At 46.7% G+C, this 21,193-nt stretch overlaps 1 protein-coding gene across 1 annotated transcript in view; it reads right to left on the reverse strand.

Annotated features, from left to right (window-relative positions):
- Positions 1-133: 133 nt before the first annotated feature.
- The window catches only part of Tsp_07976 (putative calponin y domain protein), a 36,638-nt gene continuing 15,578 nt past the window's right edge, over positions 134-21,193 (reverse strand). The window contains exons 20-44 of the mRNA XM_003373330.1: positions 15,334-19,050; positions 13,708-15,276; positions 12,982-13,362; positions 11,341-11,490; positions 11,084-11,268; positions 10,928-11,021; positions 10,378-10,823; positions 10,067-10,277; positions 9,819-9,978; positions 9,477-9,754; positions 8,064-9,149; positions 7,568-7,738; positions 7,397-7,509; positions 7,143-7,335; positions 6,754-7,083; positions 6,332-6,643; positions 6,090-6,180; positions 5,341-5,522; positions 4,382-5,269; positions 3,533-4,294; positions 1,155-2,867; positions 950-1,061; positions 692-840; positions 498-627; positions 134-381 (exon numbers count right to left, since the gene is read on the reverse strand). Of these exons, the coding sequence (XP_003373378.1) occupies positions 134-381; positions 498-627; positions 692-840; positions 950-1,061; positions 1,155-2,867; positions 3,533-4,294; positions 4,382-5,269; positions 5,341-5,522; positions 6,090-6,180; positions 6,332-6,643; positions 6,754-7,083; positions 7,143-7,335; positions 7,397-7,509; positions 7,568-7,738; positions 8,064-9,149; positions 9,477-9,754; positions 9,819-9,978; positions 10,067-10,277; positions 10,378-10,823; positions 10,928-11,021; positions 11,084-11,268; positions 11,341-11,490; positions 12,982-13,362; positions 13,708-15,276; positions 15,334-19,050 (13,671 nt within the window). The remainder of the gene's footprint in view (positions 382-497; positions 628-691; positions 841-949; positions 1,062-1,154; positions 2,868-3,532; positions 4,295-4,381; positions 5,270-5,340; positions 5,523-6,089; positions 6,181-6,331; positions 6,644-6,753; positions 7,084-7,142; positions 7,336-7,396; positions 7,510-7,567; positions 7,739-8,063; positions 9,150-9,476; positions 9,755-9,818; positions 9,979-10,066; positions 10,278-10,377; positions 10,824-10,927; positions 11,022-11,083; positions 11,269-11,340; positions 11,491-12,981; positions 13,363-13,707; positions 15,277-15,333; positions 19,051-21,193) is intronic.

The following is a 21,193-nucleotide window of genomic DNA, read 5'->3' on the forward strand; positions in this document are numbered from 1 at the left end:
TCGACGAACACGTGCAATAAACGATTTTCTTATTCATCATTTCCATGTACACCTAATGAATGAATGAATGAATGAATAATACATTCCAGCCCGAAAAACACCGACAACAAGAATCGTAAAATTGTATGAAAAATTAAAAATTCTTTCTACTGCGCCCACCACGACGACCCCTCCCCGTAGTAGTAGTATTTTTTCGATGAGACGGCGACGACGGTTGCAGTGATGACGCTGCTGCTGACGTTCTTTGTTCTTTCCGTCGTTTCGATGTCTCAGCAGTATCAATTTCTTGTTCAGACGATCTGTGGGACGACGTAACACCACTTGCATCAGTATTTGCTGGTAAGTTTGCTTGTGACGACGAGTGGTCACCAGCGTCACAGGCTGAGAAGAAAAAAAAAAGGTAACAAATCACCACCACCATCACCACCAAAATAATAAGTAATACAACATTGTTGATTATTAAAAATCAATTTTCTACTTACTGCTTGCCAACTTACCGGTAATAGAAGCAGGCTCGGCTGGCGGTGTTTCACAGACATTGTCGGCTACTGATAATGATGACGCATTGCCAGCAACAGCACCGCCGGTTGAACACATCGGCATGCTCCGTTCGGTTTTTTCACGAATCTGAACATCACACATGAACGAACAAACGGTTTAACCGTAATCAACCGAACAAAATGCGCCATACTTTGGTCACCGGACCGTACGATGTGCCACTGCTCAGTTTGGCCGCCTTCTCCGGTTTGACATTTTTTCTTCGGAACAGCCAGACCGCTTGCGAGCCACCTTCAGGCAAAATGAACTGCTCCCTCAATTCGAGATTCGTTCTACCTTTTGCTAAACGAAAAAAAATCCACATCGAACAACAACACAACGTTTTTTTTAAATAAATTCTCTTTTCTTTGTCAACTGTCTGGTCAACTGCGCGCGTGTAATTTTTTCTTACCTCTGCAAGGGTCATTTTTGCTCATAAACTCTTGAAAAGTTTGCCACCCACCGCCAACCCGAACCATCACTGTAGAACGGTAAATTCGAACCAACTTCAATCGTTCACCCAACTGAAAAAGTAAACCAAAAAAGTTTGAGCAATCAAAACTGAAGAAATAATTGAATTCTCTTCTCGTTCAATAAAAAATAAAAACATAACATACCCTGTAACAACGACCGGGACGAACTTCCTCCACTCGGTATTTCTGCTTGCAACTGCACAAGTTCAGTTGCTTGGCAATTTCTTCCGTTATTCTCTTGTCATCGGTGAAATGTTCCGAATCTGCCCTCAGGGCGTGCAAAAATTCGGTCATATCCACAAAGCCGTCTTGATTGCGGTCAATTGCCTCGACCACAAGGTCCATTTCGGCTTTGCTGGTCTTGAAGCGCGAATTCAAAATTGCGTCTCGGAATTGGTCGCAAGTGAGACGGCCGTCCCCGTCGCAATCGTATCGCTTAAAAAGATCGACAGCACGACATTTTCGTTCCGCCATCCAGCGGACGTAGCGACGCCGCCAATCTTCAAAGGAAAAACCAGTGAGCTGCTTCATCTCGATAATATAATGTAGCCGTTCATTAAGCAGGTTTTTATAAGAAATGCAGCTCAGCCAGAGTTTCCTCCAGGCGGCCACCAGCTGAGCCGTTCTGGCGTTCTTGGGGCGACTAGCAGCTGCGCCGGGGGTGACCAGTCCCAGTTGTTCAGCTTCGACGGTTCTAAAATCGGCCGTCGCCTCGTCGACTTCGCGCTGACGTTCCTGAAGCGACACTTCAAACATTAGCTGACTTTCGATCAGTTCGACAATCTTCCTGTGCTGCTCATCCAACACATCTGCGGTGCCGGGAGTGTAGCTGGGCAAGTTGTCCTGCAGCGAGTCGATTTTCGCTTGCATTTTCTGTACCCAGTCGAGCAGCAATTTCAAATCCACGTCCAACTGCTTTTCCTGGTCCAAATCGGACTTCAAGCGCAACAAACGCTGCTTCACCATCTGCAATGTCTGGGCGTAGCGGGCTTCGAGCGCCGTCAAGCACCGTTCGAGAGGTTTCTCCGCCTTCGGGTGACAAACGGCCCGTATTCGCCTGCCGAGCTCCAGCACCTCGTCGACCGAACCCCTTTTGCAGTCGATCTCCTCGATCAAGTGTTCCAAAGCGGCAATTCGACGCTCGCAATTCTGCTCGGTCGGCCGGGCCCGCGTCTCCGCCTGAGCAAGCCATTCGAACAAAGCGCCGCAGTCGGTTTTCAACCGCTCGGCGTCCGCTCGACTTTTGCACAACGCCGCTTGTCGTTGGTCGACCAGCCGACTGACCGTATCCCACAATTCGAGCATCACGTCAACTTTTTTAGCGATCGAATCCGACAACTGCTGCTGCTGCTGCCGTTGCTCATTGGTCGACGAACATTCATGTCGCATACCCCTTATCGAAGCGATGCTGGATTCGCGGCTCTGCAAGCCGGACCGCAACGTTTGCAACCGCTCGTCGAGCTCGAGCAGCGTGTCGACGTCGCCACCGACCCGCTCGTCGTCGCCCAACAGCTCTTCGGCCTGACGAAGCCAAACCATCAACACGTCGACCGCCTCTTCGAGCTGACCGTTGAACAGCAACGCCTGTTCGAGCCGAGCCTGACGTTCGAGCAAGGCGCCATTCAAGCCGTTCCACTTGTCACGGGCAGCATTGACCGCGTCGCCAATCACCTGCTGCTCTTCGGCAATAGCGTGCTCGCGCAGTTGCCTGCCTTGGGCAGCGATTCGATCCAAATCGGCCGACAAAGCGCTCAACTGGCCCTGGAACATCGACAGCTGATCCAACGCCTGGACGAGGTGTTCGACGCTGAATCCACCACCACCACCAGGCGACAAGTGCTGCTGCACCAACAACTGCTGGAATTGGTCTTGCAGCTCGTCGAACTTGCAATTCAGCTGTTCGAGTTGGTCGAAGAACGACGTGCACGAGCGGGAAACAGTATCCAACTGCTTGGACCGATCGGCGGCGCGCGTCAAGATCTTCGACCAGCTGGTCAACATCGTCGCCAGCTGATTCTTAATTAGTGTCGCGTCCGGTCGGCGACACGTGTACTTCATACGTGTGCCGCAGCTGTCGAGCGTCAACATCTGCTGACGACGAGTATCAATTTCTTCGCAAAAAGTTAGATGCTGCTCCATTTGGGTCTTCAATTTCGCTTTCAGTCTAGAGGCGGGCTCCAAATTATTTAAATAATGCTCGGCCCGTTGTTGCCAGCACGAACATTCCGTCACCAACGAGTCGAACTCGATCGCTTGTTTCAAAGCCCGTTCCAACTTTTGGCTGTGCTCTTCGACGCGTTTCTGCAACAATTTCCAACGCGTCTCGAATGCTTGGACTTCGGCGAACAGCGGCGACTGCAGTGCGCTATTGTCTCGCGTGTAATCAAGTGCATCGACGATCGCACTGTCGATCGTGCTTTTCTTAGACGCGACGTCGGCAACAATCAGCTACAGAATAGAAAGAAGAAAAAAAAATAATAATCATACACCAATACCACTAACTACTAAACACGCGCGCGTACTTGGAATTTTTCCAACTGCTCTTTCGCTGTGTCCGGCAATCCGCCCACATGACGCCCGTTGGAAATGGCACTTTCCACGTCAGACATCCACACTTGCCATTCGACAAACATGTCCAAAAATCGAAACGTCTCCTGTTTGCTATATTCGAGCTCGGATAATTTGACATCTATACTAGCCATCAACGCGTCCCATTTCGACTGCATGATTTCAACTTTCTCCGCCATCGACGACTGCTCGGACGATTGGTCAGGGTGAAATTGACGGTTTCGCGTCACCGCGTCGGTCACTTCGGCCACAGTTGCGCGATGAGCCGCAACATCATTCGCAATAGCTCGCAGCACAGCGAGCTGCAGGTCGACGCTTTTAATATCGCCTGGACTGCAGCGCAACTCGTGCACCGTGCCCGTCGTCTTCTCTATCCAATTAATCATCTGATCGAGAGCGACTTGCGCGCAGCCGACCTGCAGCAGCGCCTTTTCCAAATCTTGATGTCGACTGGACGCGATCGAATACAGCAGTTTCAAATGGCTGCTGATTGTTTCGTATGCATGACGCGCGTACGAGACGTCCGTCGCCGGCGAACCACTGCAGAACGTTTCGCAGAGCTGTTTCAACTGTTCCACAAGTACCGTGACAGCATCGAGTTGATCTTTTAAGCACAACACTTCCTGAAATTGTTCATTCAACTGTTCCAACTGGTCACTGATGTCTTGGAAGCTGTTAATTTGATCTTCCACGTTTTTCAACATTAGTAATATATGCTGAAGAAAAAAAAATCAACAATAAAAATAGACGGATACATTCATTCACATGAATGAATACAACAAATATATATATACTCAACATACATCCGATAATAGAGTCATCGAATCCGCCTTGGCCAATTTGTATTCGATCTCTTGATCACGCTTGTTCAACAAATCCGTAATCCGCTGATTAGTTGTTTTCAGTTGCCTTACTGTTTCCACAACGTTCGACTTGAATTCATCGCCCACCAGCTTCAGCAGCTGATTACCAAGTTTCTCACAACCTTCGGCACTGGCTTGTTTGTCACTGAACTGTGCCTTCATGCGGATTAACTGGTCGCGCATATCGACCAGACAAAGAGCCTCACAAGTCGCCGACTCGGAACTGGACAACTGCGACTCTATGGGTTTCCATTTTTCCATGCAAGCAGCGTACAAATTCCAAAACGACCCCGCAACGCGCAACGTCTCGTGCAATTTATAAGTGTGACTGGTGATAATATTCAACAATTCCGTTGACAACAACTCGATCAAATCTGCTTTGTCAGACAACATTTTCACTTCGTCATCACAATCGATTCCTCCGACGGACGGCCTTTCCATTCCGTTAATCAGAGAATGGCAAAGGGATTGTTTTCTTTCCAAATCTTTTACCAATGCCATATTTTCCTCAATTTGTCTACTTAACAATTCTGGCCTGTCGGATATTCGACTGCAGATTGAATTAAAGCGTTCTTTACAATCATTCAGTGATTCCATGATGCCATCCAACTGATATATCACTTTGCCGCTGTGCACCTGGGTCCTTTCTATCACGTCGGCTCGCATCTTGAACGTGTTTTTCAAATTTTCATAACGCGACGTCAACTGGCTAGTCAGTTTAGCAATTCGTGCAGCATCTTCTGCACACGCTAACTTTTTCACCTCCAATCGATATTTTTCTAACTTTTCCACCATGATATAACCGTCAGAAATGTTTTTCCATATCCTCTGAAACGAAACAAAAAAAGTGTCACAAAATAATAAGCAAATCCACGCACGCTGCGCGGGGGCACACATACTTTATTCACTTCCACAATATCGTGCATGCCATCGTCTTGCAAAAGATGCATACATTCAACTTCACTTTCTTCCGACGTCAGCCAAGCGTCCAACTCTTTGTAAGCTTCGTCGAAGCAGGTTATCGTCGCCACAAGTTCTTCCAGATGTTCCAACAGACTGCAACTGCAATCAGTTACAGCGTCTGACAATGCTCGCAATTTCTATAACAAAAAATGAATTACACAAACATCAACACAGCAACAAGTTGTAAAAATAAAATAATCTCAAACAACAGCACGACAACATCGTATGCATACCTCCATTTTTTCGACGAGGAACTGCCTATCGTCCGGGTTAAGTAATTTCGACACTTTGTTCCCCAGCAGCAGTATATCATTAGCCCTGGTCCTTTGAGAAAAGATGTCAGCCTGCAACGTGCGATGTCTTTCCAGTGTGTCGCGGGCAATATTCAAATCGGCCGAAAAGACCGCGCACTGTTTAATTTTCTTTTCAACGGGTTCTAGCCAGTCGATCAAACCGTCCAACGCAGCCATGACCTGTTGTGCATCAAGACAATTTTTAATGAAACAACCAGTGCGAGCAAAAATTCCAATGCTACATGTATAAATATAAATAAATATATATATATATACCCGTTGCCATTCTTCTTTCGCTGTGGAAGAGCGTTCGCACAACTGTTCAAGCTGTTCGCAAACGTTCGAATAACGAGACTTGATTCGGGAACTTATTCGGCAAATCTCTGCTTTACCTTCGCTAGAGCAAAAGTCGTTTAATTTATCGCCCATTGTGGCCATTTTTTCCATCAATTCACGCATTTCAGTGGTATCGCTCTCAATATTCTACAAAATGAAACAGAAAATCAAACAGAATTATTATCGGTGGTAACGGATTCAAATTTTTCCATCTGATGGGAAAGAAAATCCGTTTTTTTCAGGAAGAGAGAAAAAAATTAACAATACAAAGAAAACAAACAACAGACGACCGACTCACATTAATCAACTCCAACTGATGACAAATGGATACTTCATCTATCTGAACCAGATCCTCTTCTACGGCCGACAACCATTCAGACATAGTAGTATGAGCAGCTGAAAATTCCCATGCTGCAGAAAAAGCGTCCTGCAGTACTAGCATCCGCTCGTCCGCAGTATCGCTCAATTCTGCGTATCGAAGGTGCAACAATTCAAGCCTGTGCTGAATTGTTTCCGCTTCGTCGTCAGGCATGTTTTTGCACATTTCATGTCCAAATTCCATCAATTTTGCTACACGAATTTGAAACTGTGAAATTTCTTCAGCGATGCTCTAGAACAAAAATGTATACCATATTTTTGTTTTGTTCCACGAATAAACAAACAAACAAGAAACAATACTTCCACACAAATAAATAATACTAACAATAACAATCAAATTACCATAATTTGTTGACTTTGTTTCGACAATACATCGACTTGAATATCATCAATCGAAGGAACTGAATTCAAGCGTTCAGCTAAATCATCGAGCCAGGAGTCAACATCATCTATACGCTCTGTCAGCGATAAGACGCCCTGCTTCATTTCAGAAAGCAATTCGGACAGATTTTCAACCGTAGAATACAACTTTTGATATCGGTTCGAGTGACTGGACATCTGCTCGCCAACAATAGCTGCTTCCGAATCACACAACAGATTTTGAAACTGCTGACCAAAATGCATCACTTTCTCCAAGTGATTACCGCTTTCTTCAAATTCTTTCTCCAAAACCTTAAAATTAAAAAACATTACATTAAAACAATCCATTCACTGCGTACAATTCTGCCTACCTTTAATTTTTCAAACTGCTTGGTGATCGAATCCTCTTCAGTAGTAACGTAACCAATGTCATTAACTCGGGCTTCGGTAGCCTGCAACCAATCGGCCAGCACAGTGAAATAATTGTTCCAACTACAAGCAATCTCAAATGCAACTTTCAAAATCGACATTCGAGATTCTTGATCATTTTTCATGGCGGAAAATCTGTGAAAAAAAACACATGCAATAAGAAGAACATGCACAACTGATATTATTCATCACTTACCGCCTATCGATGTCTTGAACATCACGGGCCAGCTTACTGCCGGCCGGTGGAGAACATGCCTTTGAAATTTCTTCCCAAAATAACGATTTATCATCCAATAATTTTCTCAACAACTGCAACACAATCGCATGTGTTATCATGAACAACAACAGTTTAACAAAAACGGCTTACTTCCTGCTCCCGCAGCTGAGATTCTATGACCACAGGATTGGATGAGAAAACTTTCTGATCGCGAATCAACAATTCAGTGTTACGTAACCATTCTTCCATATTTTTCAAATTTTCCAAAAAATTTGTCAAACTAGATCGAGCTTCTTCCAACTGCCTTTCCTTGGACTCGATCTAAACACACGACAAGCGGAATAGATGAAATAAATAATAATAAAATAGTGCATTTTTATTTTTGTATTATTGTTCACAGCTTTTTCAATACTCGATTCGAAAAGTCTTTCACACGTCTGCGCAATGCTTGCGTCATTGTTTCCAGTTCTTCCTTCATGGAAGTTTCCAATACGGCATTCGACATATACGGTATGGAACTATCGACGATCGCCAACGCAGAGCTCGTCACAGATTCCGAGCTGTGTTTCGTTTCCTTAATACCATAACCATAATAAGAAATATGACTAATATGACAGACAAAAAGTCGAAACAGTTTTTACTTTACCTGAATTTTGAGAAGCAAATTTTCAATTTCTTCCATGTCGTACGGAACTGCTGCTTTGCTGTTCAACAATGCATCACTGCATAGATGCTTCAATAGTCTCAAATGCTTGATCAATTGTTGTCGGACATCTTTGCTGCCGGCTACCAATTGTTGAAGACTTTTACACTTTTCCTCCAAATTCTTGCCGGCCAGTTGCAAACGAGCCAAAGTTTGGTCGATTAATTTCTGACAATCGTCGGCTTCTTTGTCAAAATGCATTTGACGCAAAGGTCCACAACATTTCCGAATGCAATCTTCCACTTTTTGCTTTGAAGCAGAAAGCGATCGTTCCAATGAATTGGCCTTTTTCATAGTCAGAACTGCACAGCCGGTACCAGTAATAATAGTACTAGTTCCATCGGTGCTGTCGATCTCCTGCTCCGTTGACAACGCTTTTTCCACCTCTTCCAAATTCTCCAAAGCGGACTTGACAGCGCTGTCGACCGTAGCACAGTGGTTTTCGACTTGTTGGAGCTTATTCATATAATTACGCACACAGTTCTCGAATGATATACTTTTCTGCTGAAACTGTTCCACCATTTTCGCCTGCCGTGCGTGCGGTATTGGAAAGTCGTGTCCAACGGACGGAGAGCAGAGTCGTTTCAATTCTGCCAGCTTTTGAGTAAACAAATCATGAGATTCCCGAGCAATTTCACGCAAAGCTGCCAAATCACATCTAGTGCTGCTCTTCTGTTCGTCTTGCAATGCGGTAAGACGAGCGTTGAAATCGGCGTAACTTTCGTTCGCTTCTGCAAGCAGGCTGTCGAATTTCGACACAACTTGTCGACACTGTTCGACCGCGTGCAACTTTTCTAAGCAACTAGTGCGCACCATCTCGAACCTTTCAAGAACAACGTTGCAACGGTCGTTCATCTGCTGCTGGTGGTCGGTGGATGTCGTTTCGATCAGACGTTCGGTCAACAATTTCAGCTGAGTTACATTCATTTTTTCATAGTCAATCTGTTGCTGAAGAAAAAGCAACCACCACAACGATGATGATGGAAAAATAATTTCAAAAAAGAAAAATACAAACAAACAAAACATTACCTGCAATTCGGCTAGAGAATGGTGTGTGTTTTCCAACTTTGCATTGCCAGTCGATGAAAGCAGTTGGATTTCATTTTCCCAATCCTCAACTTTTCCCATCAATCGTCGTTCAAGTCTATCCACACTTATAACCAAATCCAAAGAATCGTTAAAATGACGAGCTCTAACAAAGCAAACGAACAGTATAAATTAAAGGGATAGTTGAAATGAACACGACAAAATTGTCTTTTTAATAAATAAGCAAAATCCAAAAAAAAAAAATATATATATATACTTCTGCCTGGATTTCAGCAACAAGTTCTCAAGGGCGGTTTCCAATTCCCCTACTTCTGTTCCACAAGACTGGCCGAAAACATTCGCCTCCTCTTCACTGACAATTAACTTTTTGCCTCGCGCTATTATACTGGCAAATTCTGCTTGTTTTGCGAGAACATCATTGTAAAATTCATCATATGCAGATATCTGCTTTTTTAATTCATTCTGCAATGGTGACACGTTGTCAAATTCGCTAAGCTGGTCGAACATTCGTTTGGTCCAAACCAACGATTCAGTGATTGCCTGTTTAACTTGTCTTTCAGATTCAGTCACAAAATTCGACACATCATCTAAAATGAACAACAACAACAATATATATATATACGGCGATAATTATATTTTAAAATAGCTAACCGAATTTTCCTTTCAAATTTGACTGTCTTCGAATCAAATTGTCCAATTTCAACTGAAGATATCCAGAAGCGGCACTGCTACAACATTGAACAATGTCACTGCTCTGGGCGGTGATGAATTCAACATCTTTGTTCAGGGTCACCATTTGATTTTGCAGTGACTAGAATAAAAACGCATAAATTATAGAAAATCAAAGCTGAGTGTTGTTTACAAAGAAATAAATATATTTTTGCTCAATCACAACTTACCATCAACAGTCTGTGCACAACACCGGCACTTCGCTCGAACATCAGTCGATAAATCGAATCAAGTTCCTGTTCAATGTAGTCCATTTGAGCAGTAACAGATTCAATACGACTGTCGACGCTATTTATTCTCCTTCTGCCATTTACCAAATTCAAATCCCTTTCGAGTTCATTACGAGAATGGACCAATTCCACAATTAAGCTGTCATCATTTCTGCAAATAACACATCAACAATGATAACAAACAGTAATATAATAATAATAATAATAACACAAACAGAACGTTCAACAGAAATGAAAATTTCTCAACTGACCTTTCTTCAGACTCAACTGACAGAGCAGTACTGGCATCATCTGTTGAACTACAACTATTGTCGTCGTCTTTCGAGCCACTGTTATTTGTTTCATCGGCTTTAACACCGTCAGTTGTGCTTCTGTGGTCAACATTTTCTGCTACTGAATTATCTTCAGTGCCAAGAAAAACAGGACTAAATGGTGCACGATCCGGAACTACGGTCACCGTGTCGCACAAAACTTTCAAATGTTGTAGAGTGGAATTAAATTTTTCTTTCAAAATTCCACTATTTATATCGCCGACACAAATACTGTAGTCAATGGACGATGATGACGGATCCGCCAAACGGCGAAGCACGTTCGTTTCCACGATCATACAATTGCAAACGTTGTTGCAAAACGCTTCATTCCCAATAAGCGTCTGCAGCTCCGGAAGCATCACCGCGTTCGCTTTCGTATATTCTTGCTGAAATACAATGGTTTAGAAAAAAACGATTAATATTAAAAAAAATTGTAGCCTACATCAATCTGAGTGCGCATTTCACGCAACAAATCGGCGTCATTTTCTACCTTTTCAATCATACTTTGCACTGCTGTCAACCATAGAGAAAACTGTTCACTTTTGAAAATTGCATCAGTCAGTACAAGCCTAGCTTGGTCAATTCTGAATAAATGGAAATATTTTTCTTGAACAAAGGAAAACAACAAAAAATTTTTTCAACAAACTTTTCAATCAACACGATCAACTTTGTGCTAAAAGATGCCTGCTGAGCAAGCTGATCTTGCAAACTCTGCAATTTGTGAAAACCATCCGGGGACAAATAATGCGCACAATCCACTTGGAATGTTTTGGACGATGTTTCCAATCGTTCAGCTTTTGCAACCATACCAGACAATTCAAACTTCGCGTTCTAAATTATTTATAAGGAAAACAAAAAAAAACCAAGTTAATTCTGCAAAATAAAAAGTAATTATGTCCTCACCCATATGAATTCGCTCAATGGTTTCAAACCATCGGAAGTGAGTTGCTGCTGCGATATCTGCTCGATTGTTTTATCGTGAATTTGTTTAAACAAAATAACCATCTGTTCGGCTTCATTTATCCAGGCATCTATTTTGCTCTTCATACCTTCCTGAAAATAAAAATTCAATTTAAACCGTCCATAATAGAAGAAAATAAATAAAAAGTGCAATTTTCTATATATATATATATGGATAAAAGTTGTTGTTGTTGTTGTTGTTATTATTATTATATAAAACGTCGGTCGACATCATCAGGACAGGCAGATAGATAGCTGTAAAATTATTTCACTTACAACGACGAAATGTATCAGGCGTGAAGAATGGAATTTATTATTATGATCATCATCATCATCATGATCATTTGCATTTCTACTTGTAAATACTGCAAAACAGCTGAGCTTGAGATGTTTTCTTAAAAGAAAACAGTATGTAATTTCTATCAATAAATATCTGAAAGAATCAAAAAGGAATTGCTGTTGATGACAGACAGCTCTAGCTGTTGAATGAATAATGACCATAATAATGATTTGCACGGTTGCATTTTTTGCTAAACTGTATGCGATAAAATAGATAAACCGTGCATAAATAAAACTGAATTGATAATCAGCAATTCAATTCAAATTCATCATAGTTTACATCGCATCACTGATGACAGAAATTTTCACTGCTGTCAATGGATGCACATCATATTTTCTGTGTGCACATGTGTGTGCAGCACGCACATGCACACCACATCCCATTTAAATCTGACAAAACATACAACAATACTTCTTTAACTACCCACCACCATCATATCACATACGCAACTACCACTGTTGTCACTACTGTCACATAGAGTTTAACTAAACTATATAAATTGATAAAAATAAATATCTGATTTTGGCAGCCAGGTCATTTTCAAACAAAAAAATCACAGGGCAAAACTGGCGAGTTAAAACAATAGTTGAAAAATTATAAGAATAATTGAAATTGAAACAAAAGAGAGAAGAAGGTAGTAGCGGTAGCAGTAGTAGTCACAGCAGCAGCAGCAGCAGCAGCAACAGCAACAGCAGCGGCAGCGGCAGCAGTAGCAGCAGCAGCAGCAGCAGCAGCAGCAGTAGCAGCAGCAGCAGCAACGGCAGTAACAACAACAGAATAAAAGAAGAAGAAGAAGAAGAAGAAGAAGAAGAAAAGGAAGAGGAGTAGGAGCCGGAGGAGGATGAAGAAGAAGAAGAAATGTAGGAGGAGGAGCAGGAGCAGAAGTTGCAAAAAAATACCGATAATAACAGCGGTGGTAGGTGCAGCAAACAAAGAAGAAGAAGAAGATAAAATAAATATACGCGCACTTTTTAAAAATCAAAATGGCAGCAATTGTCTCAAGTTGCAATTTTTACTGCGCGCCTATGATCACTGTACGCTGTCGCTTGCGCTAATTTGCTCGCAGAGAAGAAAAAACCCCCACACATACATACACCCCCCAAAAAGAAAAAACCATTCCGATGAAGAAAGAAGAAGATGAAGAAGATGAATATTCCCCATGTCATTATATATATATCTATATATCTATATAGATATATTATTGTTCACAGCGTGCCAGAATCGTCGTAATGCAATCGACGCACGCCGGTAATCGGCAAATCCCCATCCGACGCACGCAGTTCAGACGGCTGGCCACGCCAGCTCACTTCCCTGGTATAAACCAACAAACCAGGTGTTGCAGCAGTACTGATATCCGGTCGTTCACCGGTTCGTTGTTCAATTATCTTATTCAACGACGCCATCATGGCGTTGCCGGCAGCAGGCGACAGCCAACGCAAATGCACAGCCTTCGGTATGGAATAGTGCTGACCAGAGTTGGGATCGATCAGTTCGCCGGACACCAGATCCAACAAGCCCGATTCGACCGCATCCTCCAGTGTTTGACTCTGGCTAGTGGCCGGATTGAACACTTCCCATTCAGAGGGTTTCAAATTTTGTCTGCGCAGTTCGTCGAAAAAGCGACTCTGCAACAAACTGGCATCTTCTTTAGTTTTCATTTGTTCACCCTGTTGCAACTGTGCCGATGACAATCTTGAAGACGGTGAAGCACAACCAGCAGCAGCAGCGGCGGCGGCAGCGGCAGCGGCAGTGGTGATGTCCGCATCGGAAGTAACGTCAGTTTTGCCAGCTAGTGTTGATGATAGAGATATTGGAGTAGTTGTAGTAGTTGTGGTGGTTTGGCGTAGAGTTCTATGATATTCTGAAGAAGAGGCAAGATCTGCCGCCGCATTAGGACCACTACTACTAGCAGCAGCAGCACCAGCACCAGCACCAGCACCACCAGCACCACCACCACCACCACTGGACACCGGTTCCACTGCAAATCGATAACCTTCCGCTTCTCGACGTTTGATAGCTTCGGCGGCGGCTTGGCCGGCCAGCATGGGACTGGCGATCAGGGCCAACAAACCGACACGGGCAGCGTCTTTCAAACTGACACGAGCCGCGGTTTTCGAGTCGACAAATTTGCCGCTATTGTCGATTCGGCCTTTGAGCAGCGCTTCGTTCAACGTCAACGCTCGGCCGGCGGTCACGTCGTAGATCAACGAGTCGCCGTCGATGATTCCGCGTTCGATCGCCTGCTTGAATGTCAAATACAGGCCAGTGCGACGGTCCCGTATCCGGCCCGAATGCTCGTCGAACTCGTCCGATTCGAGCACGTTGCTCAAGTTGCGCTCGTCGGCACCTTCGAGCGCTTCGACGCTGCCCGTGTCGATGTAGCCTTGCTGGAGGGCGGCGGCGATGGTCAACTTCTGCCCAGAGTCGGGGTCGGTGAATTGGTTGGCCGCCACGTCGATAAGACCCTGGCCGAGAGCTTCGGCGAAAGTCCACTTGTCGACTCGGCGCATCAGGCGGCCCAGTTCGCGTGGAAATTTCCCTTCCCGAACCGCGTTGGCGATCGGCACCGTCGCCCCGCGATCGACGACCACGGTCCTGGCGTGCGGGTCGACCAGACCGACGCGCACCGCGTCCAACAGACACAACATCTCTTCGCCGGCAGCCGTTCGACGGTAGTCACGAATCAGCGGCTGCAAAATCAACTTGTACGTCCCTTCGTCGACCAGGCCGTGCCCGCTCGCCTCTTCCAAAGACAACACCTCGCCGGTGATCGGGTTGCAGTAGGTCCGGGCCCGGGCGTCGATCAAACCTTCGATCAACGCCCGACTGAGCGGAACCGCGTAACCTTTGCGCGGGTCGTAGACGCCTTCCATGACCAAGCTCGCGTAGACCGGCTTGACGATGCTCAGCCAAGTCAATCGTTCGTTGGAATACGGATTGCAAACTTCGCCAGTACGGGCGTTGATGATTTTCAACTCGATCGCACGCTTGGTGGAAATCCGTTCACCAGACACAGGGTGACAGACCCCCTTGGGCAACACTTCAGCCAAGGTGACGTCGATCAGGCCAACGTTGGCCGCCTGAGCCAAGTCCATACTACTACTATCCGGATGCCAGAGCACCAAATTGCCGATGTCGATCAGTCTCGACTTGATTGCGTCTTCCAAAGACAACCGTTCCCCAGTAGTCGGGTCGACCACACCCTTAGCCAAGGCGTGCGCCAAGTCGGACCGAAACACGGCGTAACTTTTGGTCAACTGTTTGCCTTTGCGATCGACGCTGGCCAAGCCGGCGCGCTGCGCTTCGGCCAGTGTCATCACGCGCCCGGTCCGCTTGTCCAGCACCTTGTCGATACCGACCAATTCGACGAACGGAGACAATTCGACCGACTGGACCTGAGCGGTGGATTTCACGCTAGTCTGAGCGCGTGTGGTGTACGGATCACCGTGCAGTTGGATAGTGAATTTCATCTTCGTCTCCGGATCCACATATTCCCCTTTTTCGACGCCCTGCTCGTCGCGTATCACTTTCACCATCACCTGCTTGCCACCGATGTCTACCATCTCTTCACGTCCAGCAGCAGCAGCAGCAGCAACGGACGTTTTCGCCACATCGCCACCGGCTGTGGTCAACGAGCCGAAAAATGTGCCCGAAGTTGCCAACAGCTGCTGCTCTTGGCTCCCGGCAGCCGAAGAACTGTAACGACGAGTGTCGGCTGAAGCAACCGGCTTCAACGTGCCTGATCGAATGGCCTGTATCAAACTGCTCGCCTCGCCGGTGCTTTTGTTCAACACTAGACCGCGGCTCAAGTTGACCACGCGCTCAGCGACCGCTTCGGCGAAGCTCATCTCCCGGCCACTGGCCGGGTCCAGCACGCGGATCGACGCCGGGTCGATCACACCGCTCGCCACAGCGTCGTGCAACGACAAGGCCGTTCGACCGTCGGGGAAGCTGACCGTGCCGGCACTCAAGTCCAGCCGACCACAGGCGATGGCCGCTTCCAACGACTGCGGCACGACACCGCTGCAAATGATGCCCTCTTGACAAGCCTGACGGAGATCGTACGTGCGACCAGACCGGCTATCGACAACCAGACCCCTGTCGGCGTCGATCAAGCCAACCTGAATCGCATCCAACAAAGCCATCCGTTCACCAGTAGCCGGGTGACGTATTGAACACTCGTAAGGGTTGAAAAGACCTCTGATGATCGCTTGACGCAAAGACATCTGCTTCTTCGTGTCCGGATGCGTAAACAAACCGCTGGTCGAATCGTACCAGCCAAGATCGATAACTTTCTGCAGACTGTAGTCGACAAACGCCGCCGGACCTGCCAGCGCCGACTCTTTGTTCGAAACCACTCGGCGCGATTGCCTGCGAACACGAGTTTCGACGGTGTCGCGGGCGTACTGGGGCATGCCGAGCACGTAGAACAGCAGACCCTGCTTGGCTGCCTCTTGCAGCGAGCAAACTCTGGCGTCGCGCTTGTTGACGTACATCTTGCTGGTCGACTCGATCACACCCCACTTTTCCGCATCGCTGAACGTCAGCTCACGTTCAGTCAGCGCGTCAACGACACGGAAATCCTCTTCGGCAACTTTGCCTCGGCGCAATGCTTCGTCCAGTGAAAACCGTTCGCCGGTCTGCTCGTCGACAACTTCACCAGTGGTCGAGTTGAACGACCAGCCCAGTTCCGACTCTTCGCGGGTGCTGGTGCCGGTAGGATTGAAGCTCAACACCGCACCACCGCGACTAGCGCCGAGGCCAAACTGGATCACTTTGGTAGACTGCCTGGTGTCGGGCAGCGATTCCGGTTCGACAAGCACAAGGTCTGCGTCGATAGCCGCCTGCAAACTTCGTCGCTCCTTAGTCAACGGGTCCACGTGAAAGCCGGTCGGATCTAGCAAGCCCTGCTCAATCGCCTCGGCCGCGTTCAACGCGCCGCGACGTCCTCCGCGAACTTGCAAGTGACCGCTGTTCACAATGCCCAAATCAATCGCCTCTTCAAATGTTAACTTTCGGTCCACATCCGGCACAGTCAACATGCCGGTGTTCAAGTCGAGCAGACCTTTACGCTGCGCGTCGTAAATGTGCATGCCTTCGACCGGAACCACCAGACGCCCGCCTTGACCGCGGCTCGTAATTGCTCTGTAGGCAGACACACCACTGCCTGCACCGCCGCCGACTGCAGTCGTTTCAGTGATCCGTTGACGTTTCACCGTGGTGACAGTCTCTTCGACGTGCTTATCAGTCGTGTCTTTCGGCGCTAACACTTGACTAGTTTCAGTCACCTCTTCAGATTGGGATTCCTGGATCGTCGGTCCTTTGTTGCCTTGGTCAGGCACGATCCACTGAGTCGACGTGTCAATGAAACCAAAATCTACCGCCTGTTGCAAAGTCATCTCGCGGCCATCTTCCACAACCGTCTGCTTCAAAGGATCAACTAGCCCTTGATGCAACGCCTCGGCTAGTGTCATTTTCAAGCCGGGCTGCGCGGCAAAGTCTCGGGCTCGACGAGGGGTACGTTTCCGAGCCGACGATCGGGACGATTTGCCGGAAGCTCCACCGGACGGCATCACCAATCCAGGATGGACGTTGAACAACGCCGACATCAGCAACGCACCGCGCAACGAAATCAAGCCCGATTCGTATGCCTGTCGTGGACTAAAGTGCTGTTGGCGGCTATTCAACAGGACCGCCTTTTTCGAATCGATTACACCTCGAGCCACCGCTTCGAGAACGGTCAGCTCAGCGGTGGCGGTTGCTGATGTCGATCGAGAAGATTGATGATGGTGATCTTTTTTAATCAAACCGGACGGCCGATTCAAAACCGACAATACTGCACTGTCGACAATTGAACAGTCCTGAGGAATTTCATCCAACATGTAACTGTCGTTGGTGGCTGTGTCGACCAGACGTCTGGACGATAATACAATCACGCCGGCATCCAGTGCTTCGTTGAAGCTCAGCGTTCGATTCGCTTTGGTGTCTTTGATTCCTTTTATATCGAAAAAAGAATATCTCAACGGACTGACAATCAGACTCTTGTTCACTGCTTCTTGGATGCTGATCGTGCGAAGAGGGTCATGTTGCACATACTCCCCAGTGGGCGTTAACAAGCCACGCTCCAAAGCGACGGCGATCGAAACCACATCACCTTCGTCACTGTCAACAATGTGCGGCACGTCCGGCTCAAGAAGACCATCGGCTATAGCTTCTAACAATACCATCCGTCGTTTTGTGCCCGCGTCAACAAAACGCCCAGTTGAATCAATCAAACCGCGTGCGTTCACGTCAAATAATGTCAACGGTTGCTGTATTAGCTCCCGTTCGTAAGCTTCAGACAAGCTGATCGTCTGCCGGTGCTGTGTATCGGTGTAATTTCCCAGACGAGTGTTCAACACGTTGCGAAAGAGCGCATCTTCGACGGTGACACGGCGTCGTTCGGCCGTATTCACCACTTCCCGATAATGCAAATTCACCAAGCCGGTCTTTTTGGAAACCGCATCACGCAAGCTGATCTTCTCACCAGTAACTCGGTCGTCAAACACGCCCGTATTGGCGTCAATGAAACGCTGTTCGATACATTCGGTCAGCGCAATGCCGATGCCGGGTTGCGTTGTAGGCGACAACGTTACGTAACCGTTGCGCAGTGCTTCGGTCAGAGGTAGGGTTTCGCGTGAAAAGCGACCGATGAAAGTGCCGGTTTGCAAGTCGATCACCGCTTGTTCAATCGCCTGCTGCAAATGCAACGGCGGCAATTTCAATATACCCATTTTGATCAGCCGATGCACGTTGTCCATGGTGATCACACCCAATGTCGATGCGTCGAACAGTGACAACAGTTCACCAGTTCTGGGATTTTTCAACTGACGCAATTCTGGATCGTAAATACCACGCCTGATCGCCTCCATCAATGTGATCGATTCGCGTGTTTCAGGGTCATGAATGCCGTATTCCGAATTCAAGCATTCGGTCAGCGATTGAGAAACAAAGCCACGTCTGACCGCCTCTTCCAAGCTCATACGTGAACCGGAAGTAACGTCAAAAAATTCCCCTGATTTCAAGTCCAACACTCCTTGTCTAGCTGCTTCTACGAAAGTCAAAATTTCCCCCGTTTGCAAATGCTTCACCGCTTCTAGTTCGAAAAATTTCGTTCGAATTTCCGTCTCCTCAGCGTACATGATCATGTCATCTTCGTGTTCAGAAACTTTGACCACGCCAGCCAGATCACCAGTTTCCTCCAATTCACCAGCTTCCCCCCATTCCATTGCTTCACCAAATTGTCGTCCAGTCTTAATGTCCAGTTTGGGCAGCTGCCGACGCCGAGCTTCTTCCTCAGCTCTGCGCCGTGCCTCCTCTTCGGCCCTGCGCCGTGCCTCCTCTTCAGCTCTGCGCCTTGCCTCCTCGTCAGCTCTGCGTCGTGCCTCTTCGTCAGCTCTGCGCCGCGCTTCTTCGTCAGCCCTACGCCGCGCTTCTGCGTCAGCTCTACGCTGCGCTGCCTCTGCCTCGGCTCTGCGCCTTGCCTCTTCCTCAGCGCGACGCCGAGCTTCTTCTTCAGCACGCAATCTAGCCGCTGCTTCTTCCTCAGCCTGTTTAGCCCTTCGACGAGCTTCCTCCTCAGCTCGTCGCAGTTCATCTTCACGAGCCCTTTGCAAGCGCAGTCGCTCCGCCTCTTCTGCAGCGCGCCGCAGTGCCGCTTCTTGAGCTTTACGCCTAGCCTCCTCTTCCTCAGCTCTACGCCGAGCCTCCTCCTCAGCTCTACGCCTAGCCTCCTCCTCGGCTCTGCGCCTAGCTTCCGCCTCGGCTCTACGCCTAGCTTCCTCCTCGGCTCTACGCCTAGCTTCTTCCTCAGCTCTACGCCTAGCTTCCTCCTCAGCTCTACGCCTAGCCTCCTCGTCAGCTCTACGGCGAGCTTCTTCTTCAGCTCTTCGACGGGCTTCCGCTTCAGCTAAACGTCGAGCCTCTTCTTCAGCTCTGCGTCGCGCTTCTTCGGCTGCTCTGCGAGCTTCTTCTTGTTCACGCAGACGCCGCAGACGTTCCGCTTCCTCCTCAGCGGCTCTACGGCGCCTTTCTTCTTCCTCTTTAAGACGCCGAAGCCTTTCGGCTTCTTCCTCAGCTCTGCGGCGAGCCTCTTCTTCTGCCCGTCGGGCTGCTTCATCCTGAGCACGTTTTTGTCGCTCTTCCTCCTGCAAGCAGCACGCTAACATTGCGATCGTGATCTCGCAACTTCACATCCACCTATTTTCCGTAATGGCAGTTTTCTATTACCTTCATACAATCCTTCTATAGATAGACTACAAAAGCGTAACCAGTGGACTGAAATATAGCTGTGCACGTCACAATACTGCAGCCTTTTCTCTTTTTCTTTCTTCCTCGCTTTCTCATTCACTCATTCTCTCTTTTCTCTCTTGTCTCTTGTGCTTTCTCTCTCTCTCTCTCTTCCTTCCCCCACCCCGTTTTTCTAGCAACTCTCCAAACATGAGCGTGGTCGATAAATACAACTAATCATGATGATAGAGATAATTACACTGGAAACCTTCATTCAACTTGATTTCATTTGCACTCGATTTGCTTAAACCTGCCTGACCTTTGAAAACGAAAACATTTTCCATCCAGTCCGTTGCGACAACGCAAAATACGCATAAACCACCACAAAAAAGCAAACCGCCAACGCAAGTTATTAGCATTTGAGCGCATTCATGCAACCACCACTGACTACCGATGATTGCGGTAGTACTACTGATAATAACTATACTAATAATATTAATAGTGGTAGTAGTAGTAGCAGTAGTAGTAGTAGTACTAAAGGTGACCATGATTGATAATACTATAATGGTACGTTTGCATGAGATAAAATAATAGTGCACAGGTGTAGAATTTCATATGAGCAGCCCACGCTCCAAACGTACGTGGCGCATGCAAAACAAAAATAATTAAGCCCAGATGACCGGCACTGATCATGACACAAATTTAACATGTCAGAATCGTAAAGCGCCATTCTACGTATAAAATTTGCCCTGCACATAAATAAACAAATACATATATATATTTGCTAACATAATATACCATAACACCGACGAAACTGAAAAGTAAAAGTTAATAAATAACATCGTCATCATCATCATCATCATCAACAACAACAACAACAACAACAACGGTAACAAAAAAGCAATAAAATTCATATAACTTCCCAATACCTGTGTCTATTTCAAATAAATGTTTTAAAAAAATGAATCGTGTAATAGCAAAAAAAGAAAAATAAAAAACAAGATTACGTGAGTAATCGTATCTTGCTATAGCCGCCGTTACTGGCACTGTCATAAATACTTTCATTACGTCAAAGAATTCCATATATGAATATGAAAGCTAATAAGTGATCTCTAAATATCAGACATGCACAGCGCTTAATAAATACGGCGTTCTGTGCCATCTCACACTGTTCTCTCCTTCATGGAT

The sequence above is a fragment of the Trichinella spiralis genome, assembly GCF_000181795.1.
Source record: "Trichinella spiralis strain ISS 195 chromosome Unknown Scfld6, whole genome shotgun sequence".
Lineage (NCBI taxonomy): Eukaryota > Metazoa > Nematoda > Enoplea > Trichinellida > Trichinellidae > Trichinella > Trichinella spiralis.